Source organism: Ochotona princeps, chromosome 5, assembly GCF_030435755.1.
Source record: "Ochotona princeps isolate mOchPri1 chromosome 5, mOchPri1.hap1, whole genome shotgun sequence".
Taxonomy (NCBI): Eukaryota; Metazoa; Chordata; class Mammalia; order Lagomorpha; family Ochotonidae; genus Ochotona; species Ochotona princeps.
The window spans coordinates 61,385,379-61,404,710 of record NC_080836.1 but is presented as its reverse complement, the minus strand read 5'-3'; the positions used below and the strand labels follow the sequence as shown (position 1 = coordinate 61,404,710).

At 38.2% G+C, this 19,332-nt stretch overlaps 1 protein-coding gene across 1 annotated transcript in view; it reads right to left on the bottom strand.

Annotated features, from left to right (window-relative positions):
* The window catches only part of DNAJC10 (DnaJ heat shock protein family (Hsp40) member C10), a 42,825-nt gene extending 23,760 nt beyond the window's left edge, over positions 1-19,065 (bottom strand). Inside the window, exons 1-8 of the mRNA XM_058664697.1 lie at positions 18,731-19,065; positions 16,382-16,544; positions 14,856-14,906; positions 11,106-11,188; positions 10,740-10,871; positions 9,508-9,601; positions 8,307-8,384; positions 6,797-6,840 (exon numbers count right to left, since the gene is read on the bottom strand). Of these exons, the coding sequence (XP_058520680.1) occupies positions 6,797-6,840; positions 8,307-8,384; positions 9,508-9,601; positions 10,740-10,871; positions 11,106-11,188; positions 14,856-14,906; positions 16,382-16,544; positions 18,731-18,934 (849 nt within the window). The 5' untranslated portion in view covers positions 18,935-19,065. The remainder of the gene's footprint in view (positions 1-6,796; positions 6,841-8,306; positions 8,385-9,507; positions 9,602-10,739; positions 10,872-11,105; positions 11,189-14,855; positions 14,907-16,381; positions 16,545-18,730) is intronic.
* Between the last annotated feature and the right edge of the window lie 267 nt (positions 19,066-19,332).

Genomic DNA, 19,332 nt, shown 5'->3' with positions numbered 1-19,332 from the left:
TTTTAACCTGCAGTGGCAGAGCCTCTTTTAATGAATTTCAAAATCCTACATGAGAAGTACATTTCTTAGTCAAGTTATTGCAAAATCTGGTAATGGGGCAAGAAAACAGTGATGTAAACGAATGTAAACATGTATTCAATGGGAATCCCAGAGACAAGACAGAAAAAATAATTGAAGTAACAATTGGCAAGTATCTGCAGCTGAAGAAACATGTTACTATCTACTGAAAAACTCCAACAAACTTCAAACATAGTAAGGAAACAACTTAAAAGCCATAAAGATAGAGATTGATCCGTTAACCTGGGAGATATGTATGTAATATCTATACTTTACAAAGAGTTTTAGGAACTCAATAAACAAAAATGAGCAGGCATTTTTCAAAAGAACAAATCCAAATGGCTAATAGATATAAAAAAAGGAAAAAGAAAAAAGCTCTAGCCACCTACCTGTTAGGGAAATGAAAATAAAAATTGCCCTCAAGTTCCACTTTACTCCAATGAGAATAATCTACATTTGGAAATCTACTACTACCACCTACTGGTGTGTAACTCGAGAACAATGCCCTATTCCACTCTTGGTGGAACTTAGACTAGGTTCAACTCCTTGGAAGTCATAGAGAGTGCTAAGACAACTGAAAATTGATCTACCACATGACCTTCTCCTGGGAATTTATCCAAATGAAGTGAAATCTGCATATGAAAGAATGAGCTGAATCCATACAGTATAGCAACACAATCCACAATAGCAAAGACATGGAAACAACCCAGATCCCTGTGGAAAGAGGAATGGATAAAACATTGTGGTATATTGGTCATTCAGTAGTATGTTACTTAATTTCATGTTGTTGTAAATTTTCTGCTTTTCATCCTGTTGATTTTGTTTTATGGCTTTTCATTTAATGGGATGTACAGTATCCATGTAACAGATGTGAAGATACAATGCAGTATGCATCTCTACTTCCATATCAAACATAGACACCCAATGAAACTGTTAAATATATTTTGACAATAGCATACTGAACTCTCTGCCACTGTCCATACGTACAATGGCAGGATACATTTAAAGAGCAGAATGATGGACTTAGGACTACAGGAATACTGTAATACTATAGGGGAAATCAATGCAGGGGACGGGATTCAGTCAGGGGGCTGGGAAACACCAGAGCCTATGGAATTGTATCATTAAAAAAAACCAAAACACACCACTGTGGTACATCTACTTTATGGAATACTACTCAATCATTAAAAGAACAAAATTCTACCATTTGCAAGAAAATGCTCCCACCCAGAGACCATTATGCCCAGTAATAAGATAAGCCAAAGGGAAATATCACATTTACATGCAAAATGTAAAATAGATATATAAATAAGTATAAACAGATTTTCTTATACATTAACTGTGTTTACTAGGAAATGAAGACATATTGTAGTGGATATCTCTACTCCTAATTTGAGGAGAACTTGCAATGAAACTCTTAAATATGTCTTGACTATTTGATGCTGGATTTTCTACCAATGCCTATACCTGCAATGCTGTAACATTATACATGAGAATGTTAAACTCCTAAGTGCTCCTAAAGGACTATACTACTGTAATATGAGGGAAAATGGCAGGAGGGGAAAATGAGGAGGGATGGAGAGGAGTGGGAAGGGAGATTCCTTTTATTAAAATAGAACATGGAAAATAACAAAAAATTTTAAAAGATATTACTATTATGTAAAAAATAAATATATTATAAACTCAGTTGAGAGGATAAATTTTTTTTAAGTTTTTAAAAAAATTTTTTAATTCATTTTATTATTATTCTTATTATTTTATAGTACAGTTTCATATTCCCTTATCCCCCCCTAGTTTCCTCCCCCTCCAATCATTACTAACATATAGTTCTTCATACTCAGTCATATGTCCATCATTGCGGGCATGGACAATGGCAGAGAGTCCGGAATCCTACTGTCCAGAAATAGTAAACAGTTTCATTGTAAGTCCATCTTTGTCTGGAAGCAGAAATGCATACCACAACTACATCCTCACATCTGAATGTTAGTCTCCATTTCACAGCTACTGTACATCCCCTTAAATGAAAAGTCATGTTTCAAAATCAACAATAGAAAGAGGAAATTTACAATGCCATGAAGTTAAATGACATGTTACTAGATATGATAGTTTCCATCAACAAACAGAAATTTACAATGCCTGAAGTTAAATGACATGTTACTAGATATGACAGTCTCCATTACACAGCTACTATACATCCCCTTAAATGAAGAGCGACAAAACAAAATCAACAGGAAGAAAAAAGAAATTAACAACACCAAGAAGTTAAATAACATGCTATTAAATGACTAATGTGTAGCTGAAGAGATGAAAATCAAGAACCTTCTTGAAGAAAATGATGCTACCGTATGATATACGAGTCACTGAATGATTTAATCAGAAGTGTTTTGAAGAGATGAAACTAACAGAGAATAACAAAACCCATGTGATATAGTTTCTGCTAATCTTTGTTGAAGTGTGTCTCCTCCAGACAATAAGCAGATGGGTTCTGTTTTATAATCCAGTCTACTACTCTATGATGTTTGATTAAGCCTAAGCCATTTACATTCAGAGTTTAATATACATGGGTGTGACGTCGGTCCTGTCATTTTAGGAATCGGTTGTTCATCATTTGATTTAGTCTTCTGCTGTCATTTTACTGGGATGTTCTTCCCGTTTGCCTTTGGTTTTGGTAGGTGCTATTCCTCTTCTCTGCCATGAGAACATCTTGAAGTATCATTTGTAGTGCAGGTTTGGAAGAGGCAAATTCTTTTAGCTTTACTGTGGAAGAATTTTATTTCATTGTCAAAGACGAAAGAAAGCTTTGCTGGATATGTTATCCTGGGCCGACAATTTTTTGCTTTTAGAATCTGGAATATGTCACTCCATTCTCTTCTTGCCTGTAGAGTTTCCTGTGAGTGATCTCCTGTGAGCTTGATTGGCATTCCTTTATATGCCAATTGATTTTTTTCACGTGCACATTTAAGGATCTTTTCCTTATGTTCAATTGAAGAGAGCTTGATGATCATATGTCGTGGTGAAGATCACTTTTGGTCAAGTCTGTTGGGAGTTCTGTGCCCCTCCTGGATGTTGTTTCCCAATTCTTCCTCTAGATTAGGGAAATTTTCCTTTATTATTTCATTAAATACATTTGCAAACTCAGCTTCTCTTGCTGCACCTTCTGGAACTCCCATAACTCTTAGATTTGGTCTCTTAAGAGTGTCTTTCAATTCTTGAATACTTTTTTTGGCCTGATCCAGCTCTGCTTCCAGCTTTTTGTCTGCTTCCCCCTGGTGACAGGAAATACCTTCCAATTCTGAGATTCTTTCTTCTGCTTGCTTCATTCTATTTTGGAGACTTTCCACTGTACTCTTAATTTGCTCTACTCTGTTCTTAATTTCTGATATACCAGCCTTGATTTGCTTTATTGCTTCCTTAAATTCTTTGAACTCTTTTTTTTTTTTTTTTAAAGATTTATTCATTTTATTACAGCCAGATATATACAGAGGAGAGACAGAGAGGAAGATCTTCCGTCCGATGTTTCACTCCCCAAGTGAGCCGCAACGGGCCGATGCGCGCCGATCCGAAGCCAGGAACCTGGAACCTCTTCCGGGTCTCCCACGCGGGTGCAGTGTCCCAATGCATTGGGCCGTCCTCAACTGCTTTCCCAGGCCACAGGCAGGGAGCTGGATGGGAAGTGGAGCTGCCGGGATTAGAACCGGCGCCCATATGGGATCCCGGGGCTTTCAAGGCGAGGACTTTAGCCGCTAGACCACGCCGCCGGGCCCAAATTCTTTGAACTCTTGCATGAGCTTCTCATTGTTGATCAGAATCTTTAAAATGAGTCTTATGGATTCTGTGTGCCCCATTTTCTCCATGTCTTCCTCAGTTAAGTCTGAGACTGGCATAGGGTTTTGTTCCCTTGCAGGAGAGTTTTCGGCAATATTCATTGTGCCTTTGTCTCTTCTTTTGTTCTTGATCATTGTACTTCTGGTTAGCAGAGTCTTCTCCTTTTGGCAGGTTTCAAAGCTGTGTCACCCACAGGTCTACAATGCGATTTTACTTATCGCGGTTGGTACACAACTTTTCTTGCAGCCACTTGTGCCACAACCTCCAGCAAGTTCCAGGTCTGGGTTCTTATGTCAGATTTCCACTGTGGTCTCCACAGCCCAGCTCTTGGCTCACCACTCACCACCTCCTGTGATACCGTGGTGAGGCTGCACCGCTGTCTCTGCAACCTTTCTCCCACTTCCGGTTGGAGCAGGTCCCAGGTTTAGAGAGACACCAGGTGTCCTATATAATTAGGTTGTTGGTGGCGCTGATCTTGCCAGAACCTGTTGGACATTAGATCTGGGTGCCACACGGACCTATTTTGACCTGTACGATGCCACAGTCAGTATTATTTTCCTGCGGGACCAGTGCCATCTCGGACCTTAGCAAGTTCTCGCGAGATCAGCACATGTGCAGTTCACTGTTGTCCCCTGCAGTCCCAAAGCTATTGCCACAGTGCCCAAAATGGCGCCTGCCGTACAACCACTAAGGTTCTTGATTTGCTGGCCGTCAGATCCGAGGGCTATCCCAGACCTGCCCTGAGTGGAACCGTAAAATGCCACGTCGTTGCAGTTCACCCAGACAGAAATGAGCTCACTCCCAGCTCAGCGTATGCTCAGTCCTCTTCCTCGCCCTTTCCTTCTTATGCAAAATGGCGCCCAATTCGGCTCTGTGGGGCTGATTGGGTTGTGAAATGCACCCTGTTCTCGCCATCTTTACTCAACATAAAAGTGATACTGGGAGCCTACTGTTTAAAGTCTTCCACCTTGCTTGCACCAGGATCCCATATGGGCACCAGTTCTAATCCCAGTAGCCCCACTTCCCATCCAGCTCCCTGCTTGTGGCCTGGGAAAGCAGTCAAGGATGGCCCAAGGCCTTGCGACCCTGTACCCGCGTGGGAGACCTGGAAGAAGCTCCTGGCTCCTGGCTTCGGATTGGCTCAGCTTCTGCCATTGCAGCCACTTAGGCCGGGAATCAGCAGATGGAAGATCTTCCTCTCTGTCTCTCCTCTTCTCTGTATATCTTACGTTCCAATAAAAATAAATAAATCTTTAAAAAAAAGTGATACTGGAATAATCTTTTACATATAAAAGGATTTTTTCAATGTGTACATAAAGAAAACTGAAGGTTCAGATTGTTTCCCTGATGAATCCTATGAAAACATAAAAACTGAAGAAGTAAAATCAATCATTTGGAACAATTCCCGAAGATTTTGACTATTTACAAGGCCAGGATATCTCTGATGCGAAATATGCCCAATGATATTAGTAAAAAGGAACACAACAAATCAACATTACAGACAAAACAGACACTCACACATCACCGCCAAATTTGTTGATTTAATTAACTGGTGAGATATTTTTCTTTTGTTCATTATTTTGAGATTTTCAGGTGATTCTAACATAGTGGTGTTGTACAGGTACTACTAATGTACAGTGAAATACAGGGAGGCAATGAAACAAAAGTATACTCAGTGATTTTGATATCTCAAATACAAGTGATGTTAAAAGAAAAAAACCTCAGTGATGCATAAAAAGAGCTGAACAGTAGCCACTATAAAGAAGCAATGATTGTGAATATAGGGCCACCAACATTATGCCCAACTGTCATGTGTGCTCTCTAGTCAATGACAAACCACTTATATGACCATGGTTATATAAGATCATGCAGCTGAAAAATTCTTTTCATCTAATGAATGCATAGCTAAAAAGAAACAGGGGAAAAGGAAATTACACAACTAAAAGCATCTTTAGCCTGGCTTAGCCTCAGCCATTGTGGCTATTTTGGGATTAAACCACTGGATGGATCTGTCAGCCTTTCAATAAATAAAACAAATCTTAGAACTTACAAAAGAATATTCCTGCCGCAGTGTCTGTTTCCTAACAAACCACCCATGGCACATTTCTGAAGAGAAGAGCCAGCTTCTTCAGGAAGGACTCTACTTGAAGGACTGTGACCACAGGAGGTGACAGCTCCACGCATGCCCCTGCTCCTGAAGGCCTCCCAGGGGACGGGATGCCTGAGTGTACAGCATTCATAAAGACTACAACAGACTGATACAAAGCCCTAGGCTTTCACATTCACCCACCATGCAACAACTCATCCACAGCATTTTCTAATTCTGCAAGCTCCACTCATGATGTTCATACAGCAACAGACTGTCTAATGATGGATTTCCCAGGATGTAAACTGATAGAAATTTTATCAGGAGAAAAGAATGTTATCAACAATTGTGACTAAAAGTTTTAATATACCCCTCTCAGAAATCAAATTCTCATACAAAAATGAATGATACAGATTTGGGTAACATAATAAATTTGAACTAGTAGTTACAAAATTTCACACAATACACACAGAAAATATATAATTGTACAAAAACATTTTTCAATTTTTGCAGAGGACAAATTCTCAAAGCACCAAGGTACCTTTAATAATGTTAAAAAATGTCATACAAATAAATGAAAAAGCAAAATGGTCTGCAAATGACAATACTAACAGAACTCAGTTAAAGCCAAATTCATAAATGACAATGAAAGCACCACGTGCCAATACCTACTGAAGATAGCTAACTATTTATCCAGAAATCACACTGTGAAGGCATCAGAAAACAAGGATTACGAGTTAGGTGTTCAAGAAACTACAAAATGTGTGAATCAATCTATAAATGTGTTCCTTTACAAGACGATAATTTTACAAAATGATTGACACTTACCAACATGCCGCTAAGCCTCAGTCGTGTCTGTGAAGTCAAACAATCTGAAGAGAAAAAAAAACTGTTAGGAGGCAATTTCAGCTGAGTAAGCTTACACTTCATCCACTCACTCTCATTTCTACCCAGTAACTTCTCAGGATTTCTAGCTATAGACTCTCAGACATCTTTTGGGGTTATTACTCTCAAATCTCTCTGTAGTAACAATTCCTTTTATCTAAGAGATCTCATGGTTTGGGTAGATTAAATGCAATACACCTGTTTGATAAAGATATGTAAGAAATTTTCAAAACCTTAAAATAGCTTCTTCATTAGTTAGATGAAGTTCTGCAAACATGTATGCTAGTATACAATGAGTAACAATGAGGATAAAAGGGTCTACAGCATCAGAGAACCTACAAGGACAGGTAAACATACTTTATGGGAAAAGAGACTGTTTAAAAAGGCGGCCAGGCAGATGTCTGGGCATCAGGCCAAAACGAAGGACGAGCTGGTCATGACAGACTAAGTTTAGAACTGGTTTTTGCTCAAATGTTTTATCTTTCTTATAGAACAGGCGAATGGTTGATTTTTAGTTACAAGGCAATACATCCTGAGCAAAGCAGTGAGAAGGGCGAGAAGTGAAGTGTAAACAAGACTCAGTTGGGATTTAACATCTCAAAATGTACTAACGTATCAGGATGTTTTGGATTACTGAGGACAATTTTTACCCAATCTCACTGAATATAGTCTCCAGTGTATATATTTTTTGTTACAAAGTGTTAAACTTTTAACTTAATTTACAGAAAGGTTCTTAGAAATGGAAAGGTGCTATCCCCAAATACTCTGAAAGAAATCTATGTATTTTTCATATAATTAAATGAGACAAAGTTTGTATTTCCAAAAATAATAATACTCTGGGAAGGGATATAGCTGTCAACAGTTACTTTTGTAGACTTCTGATATCTGTGACTGTATGAAGGTAAAATTTATCAATACTATACATAAAAATGATATTTGAACAAATAATTAGATCATGTATAAAATAATGAAAAAGGTAAATACTCATCAAGCAAAAAAACCAACCATAATTATAAACTGTAGTTTCAAATACTGAGTAATCAATTACAGTAACATACAACTGTTACCTAAATTTTAAATGCCAGTCTTGGGCCCGGCGGCGTGGCCTAGCGGATAAATTCCTTGCCTTGAACGTCCCGGGATCCCATATGGGCACAGGTTCTAATCCCAGCGGCTCCACTTCCCATCTAGCTCCCTGCCTGTGGCCTGGGAAAGCAGTAAAGGATGGCCCAATGCATTGGGACCCTGCACCCATGTGGGAGACCCGGAGGAGGTTCCAGGTTCCTGGCTTAGGATCGGCGCAGCACTGGCCGTTGGGGCTCACTTGGGGAGTGAATCATCAGATGGAAGATCTTTCTGTCTCTCCTCCTCTCTGTATATCTGACTTTCTAATAAAATAAATAAATCTTAAAAAAAAGCCAGTCTTTTCATTTCTAGAAAATAATAAAATTACCTCCTCCTGTGGAACAGAAAGTGATGAGCCAGCCAATACCAGCAGCAAAAGCAGTCTGTATAGAGTTAACAAAATTTCCTTCAAAGAAAACAGATTTCATTTCTTAGAAAGTTTTTTTCAACATTTTATTTCAGAATAGGTTTAAATTTACAAAAGGCAAACTGAAACAGTAATCCCCACATATTCCATATCCTGATGAACCAATTACATCAAATTTGTGATCATCTGTTGGTATTAATGGAAAATAAGTCTCCTGAATTACAATTTTTAAATCTCGTTCCCTTCCAATCCACTTTTGTATGAGCAGTTATCTTTACATTCCCATTGAACGTCAGACTCCTTCAATGATTGTCTAAGTTGTTTATTGTATAAATCTAAATTCATTATTTCATTGAGAAATTCAAACTGCTATGTAAAGCTTTGTTTGAATTTAACATATTTCTACATACAACACATTTCTCCCCATACCACTCCACCCCATTACTCATCTTTTTGTCAGATTCACCACACACTGCAAATTCCCCACATAGAGAGTAATCTCAGAAGGTTTCTAACTCATTTTTCATGACGACTGGGTATATGACCTATTTCAAGAAATATTTTCTAATTATTTCTTTTCTTTAACTGGGTTATGTCTTGCATGTTTCTCGAGCTTTCCGTAACTGTCTACTAGTGTCCTCACTGCAAACAGGATGCAGGTTAACAGGACTGCACCCCATATTACAGCAGCCTGAGTTTCTGACCTGGAACTGATACTCACGGATGAAATGAACATTTCTGTAGTTGTGAGTACTATCATGTCATAGACAGGCCAGGCCAGAGCACGTATCTGCCTGAAATCACTTGAGCAATTAAAAACCCAAAACAGAAGAGTTTAACTTTAAGCTGGAGAGGCTGTTACAGGGCAGTAAAATAGCACAGCAATAGCACACATGGAATACTGAACACTTGGTGATAATCTGAAAATGCTTTTCCACTGAGCCTTATCTCATACCCATTTCCCAAATAGTCCTTGTTTTTGTTTCTATACAAAATACAGTTTAAGTAATACTATTCAGCAGAGATGAAAGAGAATGACAACCCTCTTCCATAGAGAAGATACTTAAAAAATTATACTATGTTGATCAAAATATTAGCACTGAAAAACTTAAAATGCCAATTTCAAAATATCCTTGAAGGGAAAACTAAGGGAAAAAATTACCTGTTGATAGTTCTGTCACTGTGGTTTTCACATGCTGCATGGCAAAATTCACCAAGCTTTCTTTTGATCTGTCTCCATGATACTTCACTGTAGCCTATTGATTTTTTTAAAAAAGGAAAAATCTTTTACTTTTTTTTTTAAAACAAATACCTGTATTTTATTTTACACTATTATAAACAATGCAGTAAATTCTTTTTCAATAGTTTAGTATATTTCTTTTTAAAATTTTATCTAGGAGCCAGCATGGAGGCAAGCAAGCTCACCCTCTGTGTAGCAATGGCATCCCATATGCGTGTTGGCATCCCACATGGGGTTCTAGCCTGGCTGCTCCATTTCCAATCCAGCTCCCTGTTAATGATCTGGGAAAGCCGTGAAGGATGGCCCGAGACCATAAGAAGCGCCTGGTTCCCAGCCTCAGATCAGTTCAACTCTGACCACTGAGGTCACTTAGGCAGCGAACCAGCAGATAGAAGCTCTCTGTGTCCCTACTTCTCTCTTTGTAACTATGACTTAAGTAAGAACAAGTAATACATTTTTAAAAAATTACACTTTATTCATTTTAATTTTGTTTGTAAGACAGACACAGAGCTCTTATCTGTTAGTTCACTCCCCAGATGTTCACAAACAGCCAGAGGCTGCCATGTTGAAGCCAGGAGACAGAACCTCTGGGCAGCTCTCGCCTGCTACTGGCAGGAACTCAGGACTTCAGCCACTGCCTATTACCTTGCAGGTGTGTTAGTGAGAGCCTGGATGGGAAGCAAAGGCAGAGGGGTAACTTCATCCCAGGTACTCTAATGTGGGATGCAAGTGTCCGAAGCGGTAGCTTACCTTGCTCTACCATAACACACAGTGTTTCTAATTAGTATGCTGAGAACACTGATTTTAGGGAAGAAATTTTAGTACTGTTTTTAAGTTGTAGTTTGTCTCATTATTGGAAACTGTAAATACTAGAGCTTTGCAGGCTATGAAACACCTGTAAAATACTGTAAACTATCCACACTGAATAAATTAGGTTATTTTAGACAGAAACTAAAATGGATAGGCATTTCATTTGAAATGCAGCAAAATCAAGTATGGCATCCAATGTTTTTACTCATAAAACCATTCAAAATATTTACTACTACAGCCTAATCAGATGACACCAAAATTGAGGCTTATAAATGACAATAAATTCACACGTTGCATTTTCTTTACAGTTCCCCAAATCAAAAGATGCTGAGTTTATTCCTTACCATTCCAGATCTAAAAATGAAGAGGCTGGGGTAACTGGTGACTCCTTTCATCCGGCAAAGCATTCTGTCATCGCCACAGTTAACAGCTCCAATCCGAAGTAATCCATCCACTTCTTTAGCAAAGTCTCTCCACTGTGAGAAAAAAGGAAAACAATTATCTCTCTGGTAAGTTTCTTTTTCTTCAAGTTTTACATTCATACAGCAGAAAATTTAGCAAATAAAGCCATGCAGATGTGAAAATACTGGTAATCATTTCTGATAGTTGAAATGACTGCTAACAGGGAAAAAAGAACCTCAAATGCACTGAAAAAAGAAAAAATAGATTAGAAATAAAACTTTAATAACTGAGATGCAAGAAATACATACGGTAGGAGCTAAATCATGACAGTGTGAACATCCTGGGGAGTAGAAGTTGACAAACCACAGTTCTCCGGAGTTCACAGCAGCATCTGAAAGCACACAGGACAGAAGAAAGGCAGAATTACCTGCTAATGTTCATGAGTGTCTGTTAAAACAAACCTGGTTGCAGAAGAATGAAATCTATAAATCTTTCATACTACTTTAATCATTTTCAGTTTAACTTTGTTGTTGTTGTTAAAATGTCATTTCAAATGTTTTAACTCTTGGAAGCACCTTACTGAATACACAGTAGTCTTGACCTGCAAGGTGAATATGGCCATAAAGCTTTGCAAAGGCTGCTGTAAGGAAATAACAGAATTCCATGAAACAGTTGTGGACGACAGCAATAAACAGAAGCAAAGACAGTGACTAAAATTCTTGGATGGTCTGCGGCACGAGTTAAGTGTACGGGGTTATGATTTTTTTTAATTTTAAAAAGTTTATTTTCATTTCATCTGAAAGGCAGAGTAGCAGAGAGAGATGAAGGGAGGGGGAACAGTTACAGAGAGGGAAAGAAAGGGAGAGGTAGGAAAGGACAGTGAAATGTAGGTAAGTAGGCATCAAGAGATCCACCTGCTGATTAACTTGCCAAATGCCCACAGCAACCAGGGCTGAGTCGGGTTCAACTCCAGGTTCTGGAACTCAGTCTGGATGTCTCCTGTGGGTAGCAGGGGCACCAGTACTGAACCATCATGTGCTACCCCAGCAGCAAGCTAGAGAGTGAGAGTAGCTGGAACTATAATAAGGCATTCCACTGCAGGGTGTGGAGTCCCAATCAGCAATTTCACTGCTGCCATCTCAAGTCTGCCCCAAAGGATTCTGACAGTGGCTTCTAATTCTGAATGAATCAAGTAACTTACACATATAGTAAGATTTTATCGAGGTCAAGTTTAATATTTACTCAAGATGTTTAACTTAGAAGACCATATTGCTTGAAAAGTGTAAGGATATACTATGTCATTCAAGATAAAAAGGTGAGGATCACTTGCTTTACGTTAAAGAATCCCAATCCCAAATCAGTTACTATTAATTTAAAGTTTTTTCATAAATTATACTAAGGCATCAAACAATACCTTAAGTGAATACTTTTTTTTAAAAAAATATTTATCTTATTTGAAAGACAGATTTACAGAGAGGAGGCGGCACAGACAGAAAGAACGGAAGTTCACTGGTCCACTTCCTAAGTGGCATTATGTAATGGCTGGAGCTGAGCCGATCCCAAGTCAGGAGCCAGGAGCTTCTTCCAGGTCTCCTATAGGACTGCAGGGTCCCAAGGCCTTGGGCCATCCACTACTGCTTTCCCAGGCCACAAGCAGGGAGGTGGATGGGAAGTGGAGTAGCCGGGACATGAATCCGCACCCATATGGGATTTCAGTGCATGCAAGGCAAGGATTTAGCTGCTGAGTCATCACACCGGGCTCTAGTGCATACTTTTCTAAATACATGCAGTTGATGTAGGTTAACAGAAACACTCAGCATTTGACATTCACCTAAATTTCACTTATAAGACAGTTTGATGGAAACAAACTGTATATTACAGGTATATAAATTAAGATTTTATTTGCTGTTCTAATGTTTAGAATCTGACAGACAAATCTAGGTGCTTGAAATAAGTGACAAGCTGGTTCGAGACCTGTCTTCCAGAAGATGTCTGTGTGAGTATTCAGAATTACTGGCACACATGTGACATGTTCTGTACTTTTGCAAAAACTATCTAGAACTTGTTTATTATGATTGAAAACCATGCACAGGATGTTTGTAAAACATGACTTTTCATAAACTTTTTAAAGGTTTCTTAAGATGCATGAATTTCAAAGAATTTTTTGCCCCCAAAAAACTGTTAATTCTATCTTCCATCATCATCTTGGCGCATGCTTGTATAACTGCACTGAGATGTAAAAAAAAAAAAAAAAAAAAAAAAAAAAAAAAAAAAAAAAAAGAATGTACTGGGTTAATGGAAAGCATGAGAAAATTTTAAAAGCCTTAAATATGCCATTTTCTGTTTTGTATTGAAACAATGTTCTGACAGAGAACTGCTTACATGATTCTACTCCTGAATAAAAGCAGAACTCTCAATAAAACTTGTAAATAAATATATCTCTATACTATAATACTACTTTTTCTACCTTCGCTAGTTCTTATCACGTCATGATACATTTAAATGTCAGAAAGTTAAACGGGACTACACTACAGTGATAAGATGGGGGAAATGGCAAAGAAGGTAGCCGAGGGAAGAGATGAAGCCTTCCATCTACAAAAATGTACTGTGCAATAAAAAAGGAAATACTTCTAACAATCTAAAGTGGCGACTTGGAAAAAAAAAGTGAATTGCTATGTAATTTGGGGTAAATATCTAAGTTGAATAGGTAGAAAATTACATAAATAAGAAGAGACCTCCACTGAAAGCAGGTGTTATCAATGCAGCGAAGCACTAGAGGTGCAAGCTACAGGACATGTTGAAAACCAGAGAACCAGTGTTTGCCTTTCTAGGAGAGGGAGCTGACAGGAAACAGCAGACTTTTCAATAGACCCCCGAGCCATAAGGACAAAAGGGGAGTTCAAGCCACATCTACAGAAGGGCCAAACTGGAAAGTACTAGTCCTCTCAAGGACCAACCATTAGCTTGTCAAACATTACTCTGCTTGATAATCTTTATTTCAAACAGTTGGAGGTCCAGCCAGAAAGCACAATTCTTTGCAAGCGGAAGAGAACATATGTAACTTCAATATAACTCTATAACAATTCAAATGAATTTTTTTTTCTTTCCATTTGTAGGAAGATATATTTTCTATTTATCTAGAATTTAAGTGTTGACATGTGGGATCTGTAATAAAGTAACACACTTAAAAGCTACGTTGTATGCCTGAGCTCACCAAAATGATGAAGAAAATAATAAAATGAAATCCATTAGAAAGAACTGCAAGAAATTCAGTGGTTGTTATCCATCTCTCAGGATAATAAATGCTAAGCATGTAAGTACTACTACATGTATATTTTGCAACTGGTATGCTGTTCGAGTTTTATCCTTCCAAACTAAAAGGCTCTGGAATTTTTTTCCCACAAGTCTGTAGCAAGCTTACTTAGCAGCTACTTGAGTCTGTTTTATGCCCTGCAAAATTCATGTTGAAACCTAACCTCCATTATGAGGTAGTAAAGGGTGGAAACTGACTCCAAGTGTGGTATTCTGAGAGTCTTTGGAGTAATGCTTAGGAATAGCTGAAGTCACAGAACATTGTCTCTGTCAAGGAATTCTGGTGGCTCTGTAACACAGGGAGACACAGGTGCTCCCTGGCCATGTGATTCACTGTGATACCTGGGAACTCCGCCAGCAAAATGGCTGTTACAAGATGCAGCCCCTCCATCATGTACCAGAAGCATTAGCTAGACTTTTGTTGTTGTTGTTTCCATTTACCCAGTCTATAGTAATGTGCTATGAGAAAGAGAAAATACACCAATAATGTACCCAAATCTATCATGAACTGATATATGACTAAATGATATTTTTTATAAACGGCATACACTTTGCTAAAGAAATAATAATGTTTTTATCATGGGACATTGTTCCATAACTTACCATATTACTTAATATCCTGTATTCATTGCAGTAACTTTTTAACATCTGAAGAGTTTCTATCCCAAACGCATTAAAACTCATGCGTTTTAGTTAAGAGACTGAACTTGTCCAAGTTTTAGAAAATAATACACCTGCAAACTTACCAAATTCTCTTCTTTCTAATGTTATGATTTCAGGATCATCATCATAAATACCTAATTTAAAAAGTACACAAAAATTATATAATTAAAATTTCACCATAAACTATATTACCACATAAAAACAGATTTAGCCCCTTGCTTTAATTGTGAAAAAAATCAGATATCTCTACACTAAATCTTGAACATACAGATTTAAAAAAACCTCAATCTACTTATTGTCGACACATCTGAAGAGTGATCTAAGGATACTAGTTTCCTCACTTGGACTGTTATAACTAGGTGTGTGAGAGGGTTTCTATTATTCACATAATGTCATCTCTACAGAAAATTTATTTTTAAGTTTTTATTTTATAGACTCACAGGAAGTTGCATGAATAGGATGTATCCTGTTTATGTTCACTTCACCTAGCTTCCCCTAACAGTGTCATGTATGTAGCTGTATTACAGTATCAATACCAGGGAATAGTTGCAAATCAGAGTATATTATTAACTATGCAATAGACCTTATTCAGTTTGCTGAGTGTGATTTTAATAGTGGTATCACCTTCAAGTATTTTCCACTAAGCTTTTATTGTTAACTTTTGCACAGATAAAGACAAAAATTTAGGAAATATAAACTTAGTTACAATTTGTCAATATGAGAAAATTTCCCATTACTATACATGTTAATAATGAATACAAACCAGAAGTCAGTAAAGTTCTGCAGAGGCCAGCAGTAAAGATTTTAGGCTTTGTACAACAGAGTTCCATCACAACTACTCAACACGGTGTGTGAACAGAGTCACTAACAGCATGCAAACAAATAAACACAACGATATTCCAATAAAGCATTATTTATCAAAACAGACTGCAAGCCAGATCTGGTCAGCACAATGCAAATTTGCCAACACCTGAAAAAACTACCAGGTGGATAACACATCAAAACATTCTTTTGACAATAAAACCAGACTTGGGAAGCAAACTCTCCAGATACAATACTGAAGATCTCTTAGTCTAAAATAAAGGGTATATTTCAATTGCTTCTGTGCAGCTGAGGCTAACACCAACTTGGAGAACAGTGCTTAACTGAACACACCCCTCTGCCTGCCTCCCATGTTTACTTTCCCTCCACCTTCCGCTAATTTCCTTCCTCTACTCTTGCCTTATTTTTCTTCTTATCAACACCTTCAGCCATTATCAATAAGGGTCCTACATTAGAAGGATGACTTTTCCATTTCAGTGACCAGTATTAAGGGAAAATTTAGTCTTTCTTGGTAAATGAGACACTCAACATTTTTCAAAGACTTGAACATTTAACTTCCAATGCATGCATTTTTAAATTAAACAATAATCCTTTAATTAGCAAGATTTCACCAATAAGCCTTCCCTTCTGTACACATAATTTCTTTACAATCAACAGACTTTCCTTCTAAATTTGACACCTACGGTAAATTAAAAAGAGCTAAACAAGGTGATAGATAACACACAGGTAGGAGTGAAATAAAACTTTCACCTCAATAAAAAATTTCCTAAGTAATAGATCACCTTACCAAAATCATAACGATAATAGTTCCAGCTTTCATACTGGCCACCTTGATTATCTTCAAGTCCTTTTTCTCCATACTTGTCATACTTTTTTCGCAGATCTTCATCTTTGAGTACTTCATATGCTCTATTTATTCTTAAAAAGTCACCATGTGCATTTGGGTTATTCTGTAAGAAAACAGAGATGGCAGAAATGACAGCTTAGGAACAACCCACGTGATCTCACAGCTCCCCATACAAATCCCATAAATGAAGAGATTTCTGTAACTGCATATCAACCTGATGAGGTAGAATGTGGTCTCAGCAGGAGTTGAAATACAGTAAGACTGTCTGAGAAACTACAATTTTCAAAAAAAGAGATGACGAAAGGAAGAGAAATAAGAATTGACACATGGGGTCAGAAGCAGTTGTTCAACAGGTTAACCCTCAACCTGTAGGGCTGACATCTCTTATTGGCACTGGGTCCAGTCACAGCTGCTACACTTGGATCCAGCTCCCTGCTTGTGGCCTGGGAAGGCAGCAGAGGATGGCCCTAAGCCTTGGGATCCTGCAACCACGTGGGAGACATGGAAGAAGCTCCTGGCTCTTGGCTTTGGATTGGCTCAGCTTTGGCCACTGTGGCCATTTGGGGAGTAAACCCGCAGATAAGGATCTCTGTTTTTCCTTATCTCTGTAAATCCACCTTTGAAGCAAAAAAGTAAAACAAAACAAAAAACCACAAAACAAACAAAAAATCCAAAAAGAAACTGACACTTTAAAAAGATTGTCTGATTTAGTCAAACAACTTTACTCATTCCTAAGAAATGCAGTTGAGGGGAAAAAAATCTGACAAGTCCCTTGGATTCTTCAATTTTGTAAATATTTGTTGCTCGTAAATAATTATACTTCAGTAAGATCTGCATCTTATTCTATTTGAGGCAGTCTAAGGGAAAAATTAAATATGAACCAAAGTAAAAATTCAAAATTGCAATGGAAATGCTTCTTCATTACTATTTCACAGAACAGGTTTTCAAAGGGTGCTTTTCATTTAGACATCTTGGGAGGGCGTGGAGTTGTGGTGCAGTGGGTTAAACCGCTACATGCAATGCCCCAGGTGTCAACTGGTATACTGGCTGATCTAATTCTCTGCTAATGCACCTGGGAAAGTGGAGAAAGAAGGCCGAAGTGTTTGGGCATCTGCACCTAAATGGGACACCGGGATGGAGTTCCAGGCTCTTAGACTCAGCCTGGCCCAGCCGGGGCTGTTGAAGCCATCTGGGGAGTGAGTCAGGGGACCGTCTCTTCCTTTCTCTGTGATTCTTCCTTTCAAGTAGGTCAGCGAAATCCCCCCCCCCCAAAAAAAAAAGGATGTACTTTGCTATTTAAAGTTAAAAACCATATTCAGACATGTGAGACAAATTTGAAAACAAAAATAAAATATGATGCCCAGGAAATAGGCTAGAATTTAGGAAAAGTATCATTTCTACTGTTTAGTTCACACAAGTGACATAATCCTATTCAAAAGTTCTCTCAAGAAAACACCATCTTTTTCCTTAGAGGAAGACTAAATCTTACTAGGAATTATCAGGTAAATCATAAGAAAGCCATGAAAATCAAGATGAATTTAATTTTAGATGATTTTTGGATATTTAATCACAATACTAGAATTATATTTGGAAGTTCTCAGAGTTCTTTAAAACTTTTGGTCTGTGGGTATGTGCACACAGAGAACTTTACGGTGTGTTACTAGCTATTATTGCCATTTTTAGTAAGAGATATCCTCAATTCTAAGGAAATATTTCTGCTATTGTGCTAAAACGCATTTTATTTTAAAGATTCTATTTATCTGAAAGGCAGAGAGAGGGAGCGAACACTCCCACCTGCAGGGTGGGGCGGACCAAGCGGTCAGGTGAGTGGTCCAGATCCGACTACGGGGCCATCCCCTGCTGCTGTTCATGTGCACACCTACAAGGCTGGCATCAGGAGTGGGGAACTCCAGCACCCCAATGAGGGAGGTAAGGGTGAGCACTGACTTCACTGCTATGTGAATGGGGGTCCCAGAACTAAAACACATGACCTCAGCTCACTTGGCTAAGAAAATGACTTCAAATAACTTACACTGTTGGTCTGAAACTAGTGTTTTTAATGTAACTGTTGGACACTAGTTTATAAATTGAGGATGGCATTTGTTTTACCGATTTCATCGTGCAGTTTTAAACCAGAACTACTTTGCTTTTCCCTATTTTGGCATAGCAAGCGACTTACAGTTAACGCAGAATTGTTCTTAGGCATTTTGAACATTCCCTTTAAATAATTAAGAAAATAACTACACATATTCAAATACAATAAACAGGTATTGAAAAACTTTCACCTACTGGATTTTTATCAGGATGTAATTTCAATGCCAACTTCTTGAAAGCTTGTCTGATTTCTCTGCTGCTTGCGGTTTTAGACACTCCCAGTAGACTGTAAAAATCCTGATCGGTGCCTACTAAAACGGCCATACACACAATCAGAAAACAGAGACAGATCCTCTTCATGTCCCGGATATCGGCATCTTTATCTAAGCAGACTCCCATTCTCCTCGTTAATACGAGTTCCGACTTAGGTGACCCTTAAGATCCACTGCTGCTTCCAGCTGATGTAATACGCAGCTCTGAGAATCTGTCCGCATTACTTCAAAAGTGAATCAGCCCTTGTAAAACTGGCTCCAAATTGTTACTCTAAAGGGAGGAAAGCAACCAGTTAAAATTCATTTCACATTAAACAGCAACGATACAAATTAATTTATCAGGAAACTTGGTCAGCAAAAGGAACATCTCAGTAAGTGGTAGAGCACTGGAAATGCCCCAGGCTCTATTTTTTTTTGGGGGGGGGGGCTTCCTTCACCACCCTGGTATTCAAGTATCCAGATTTGTGGAATCGCTCAAGACAGCACAAAGCACACTGAGTGTGGCAAGCTACAACAGTTACATAC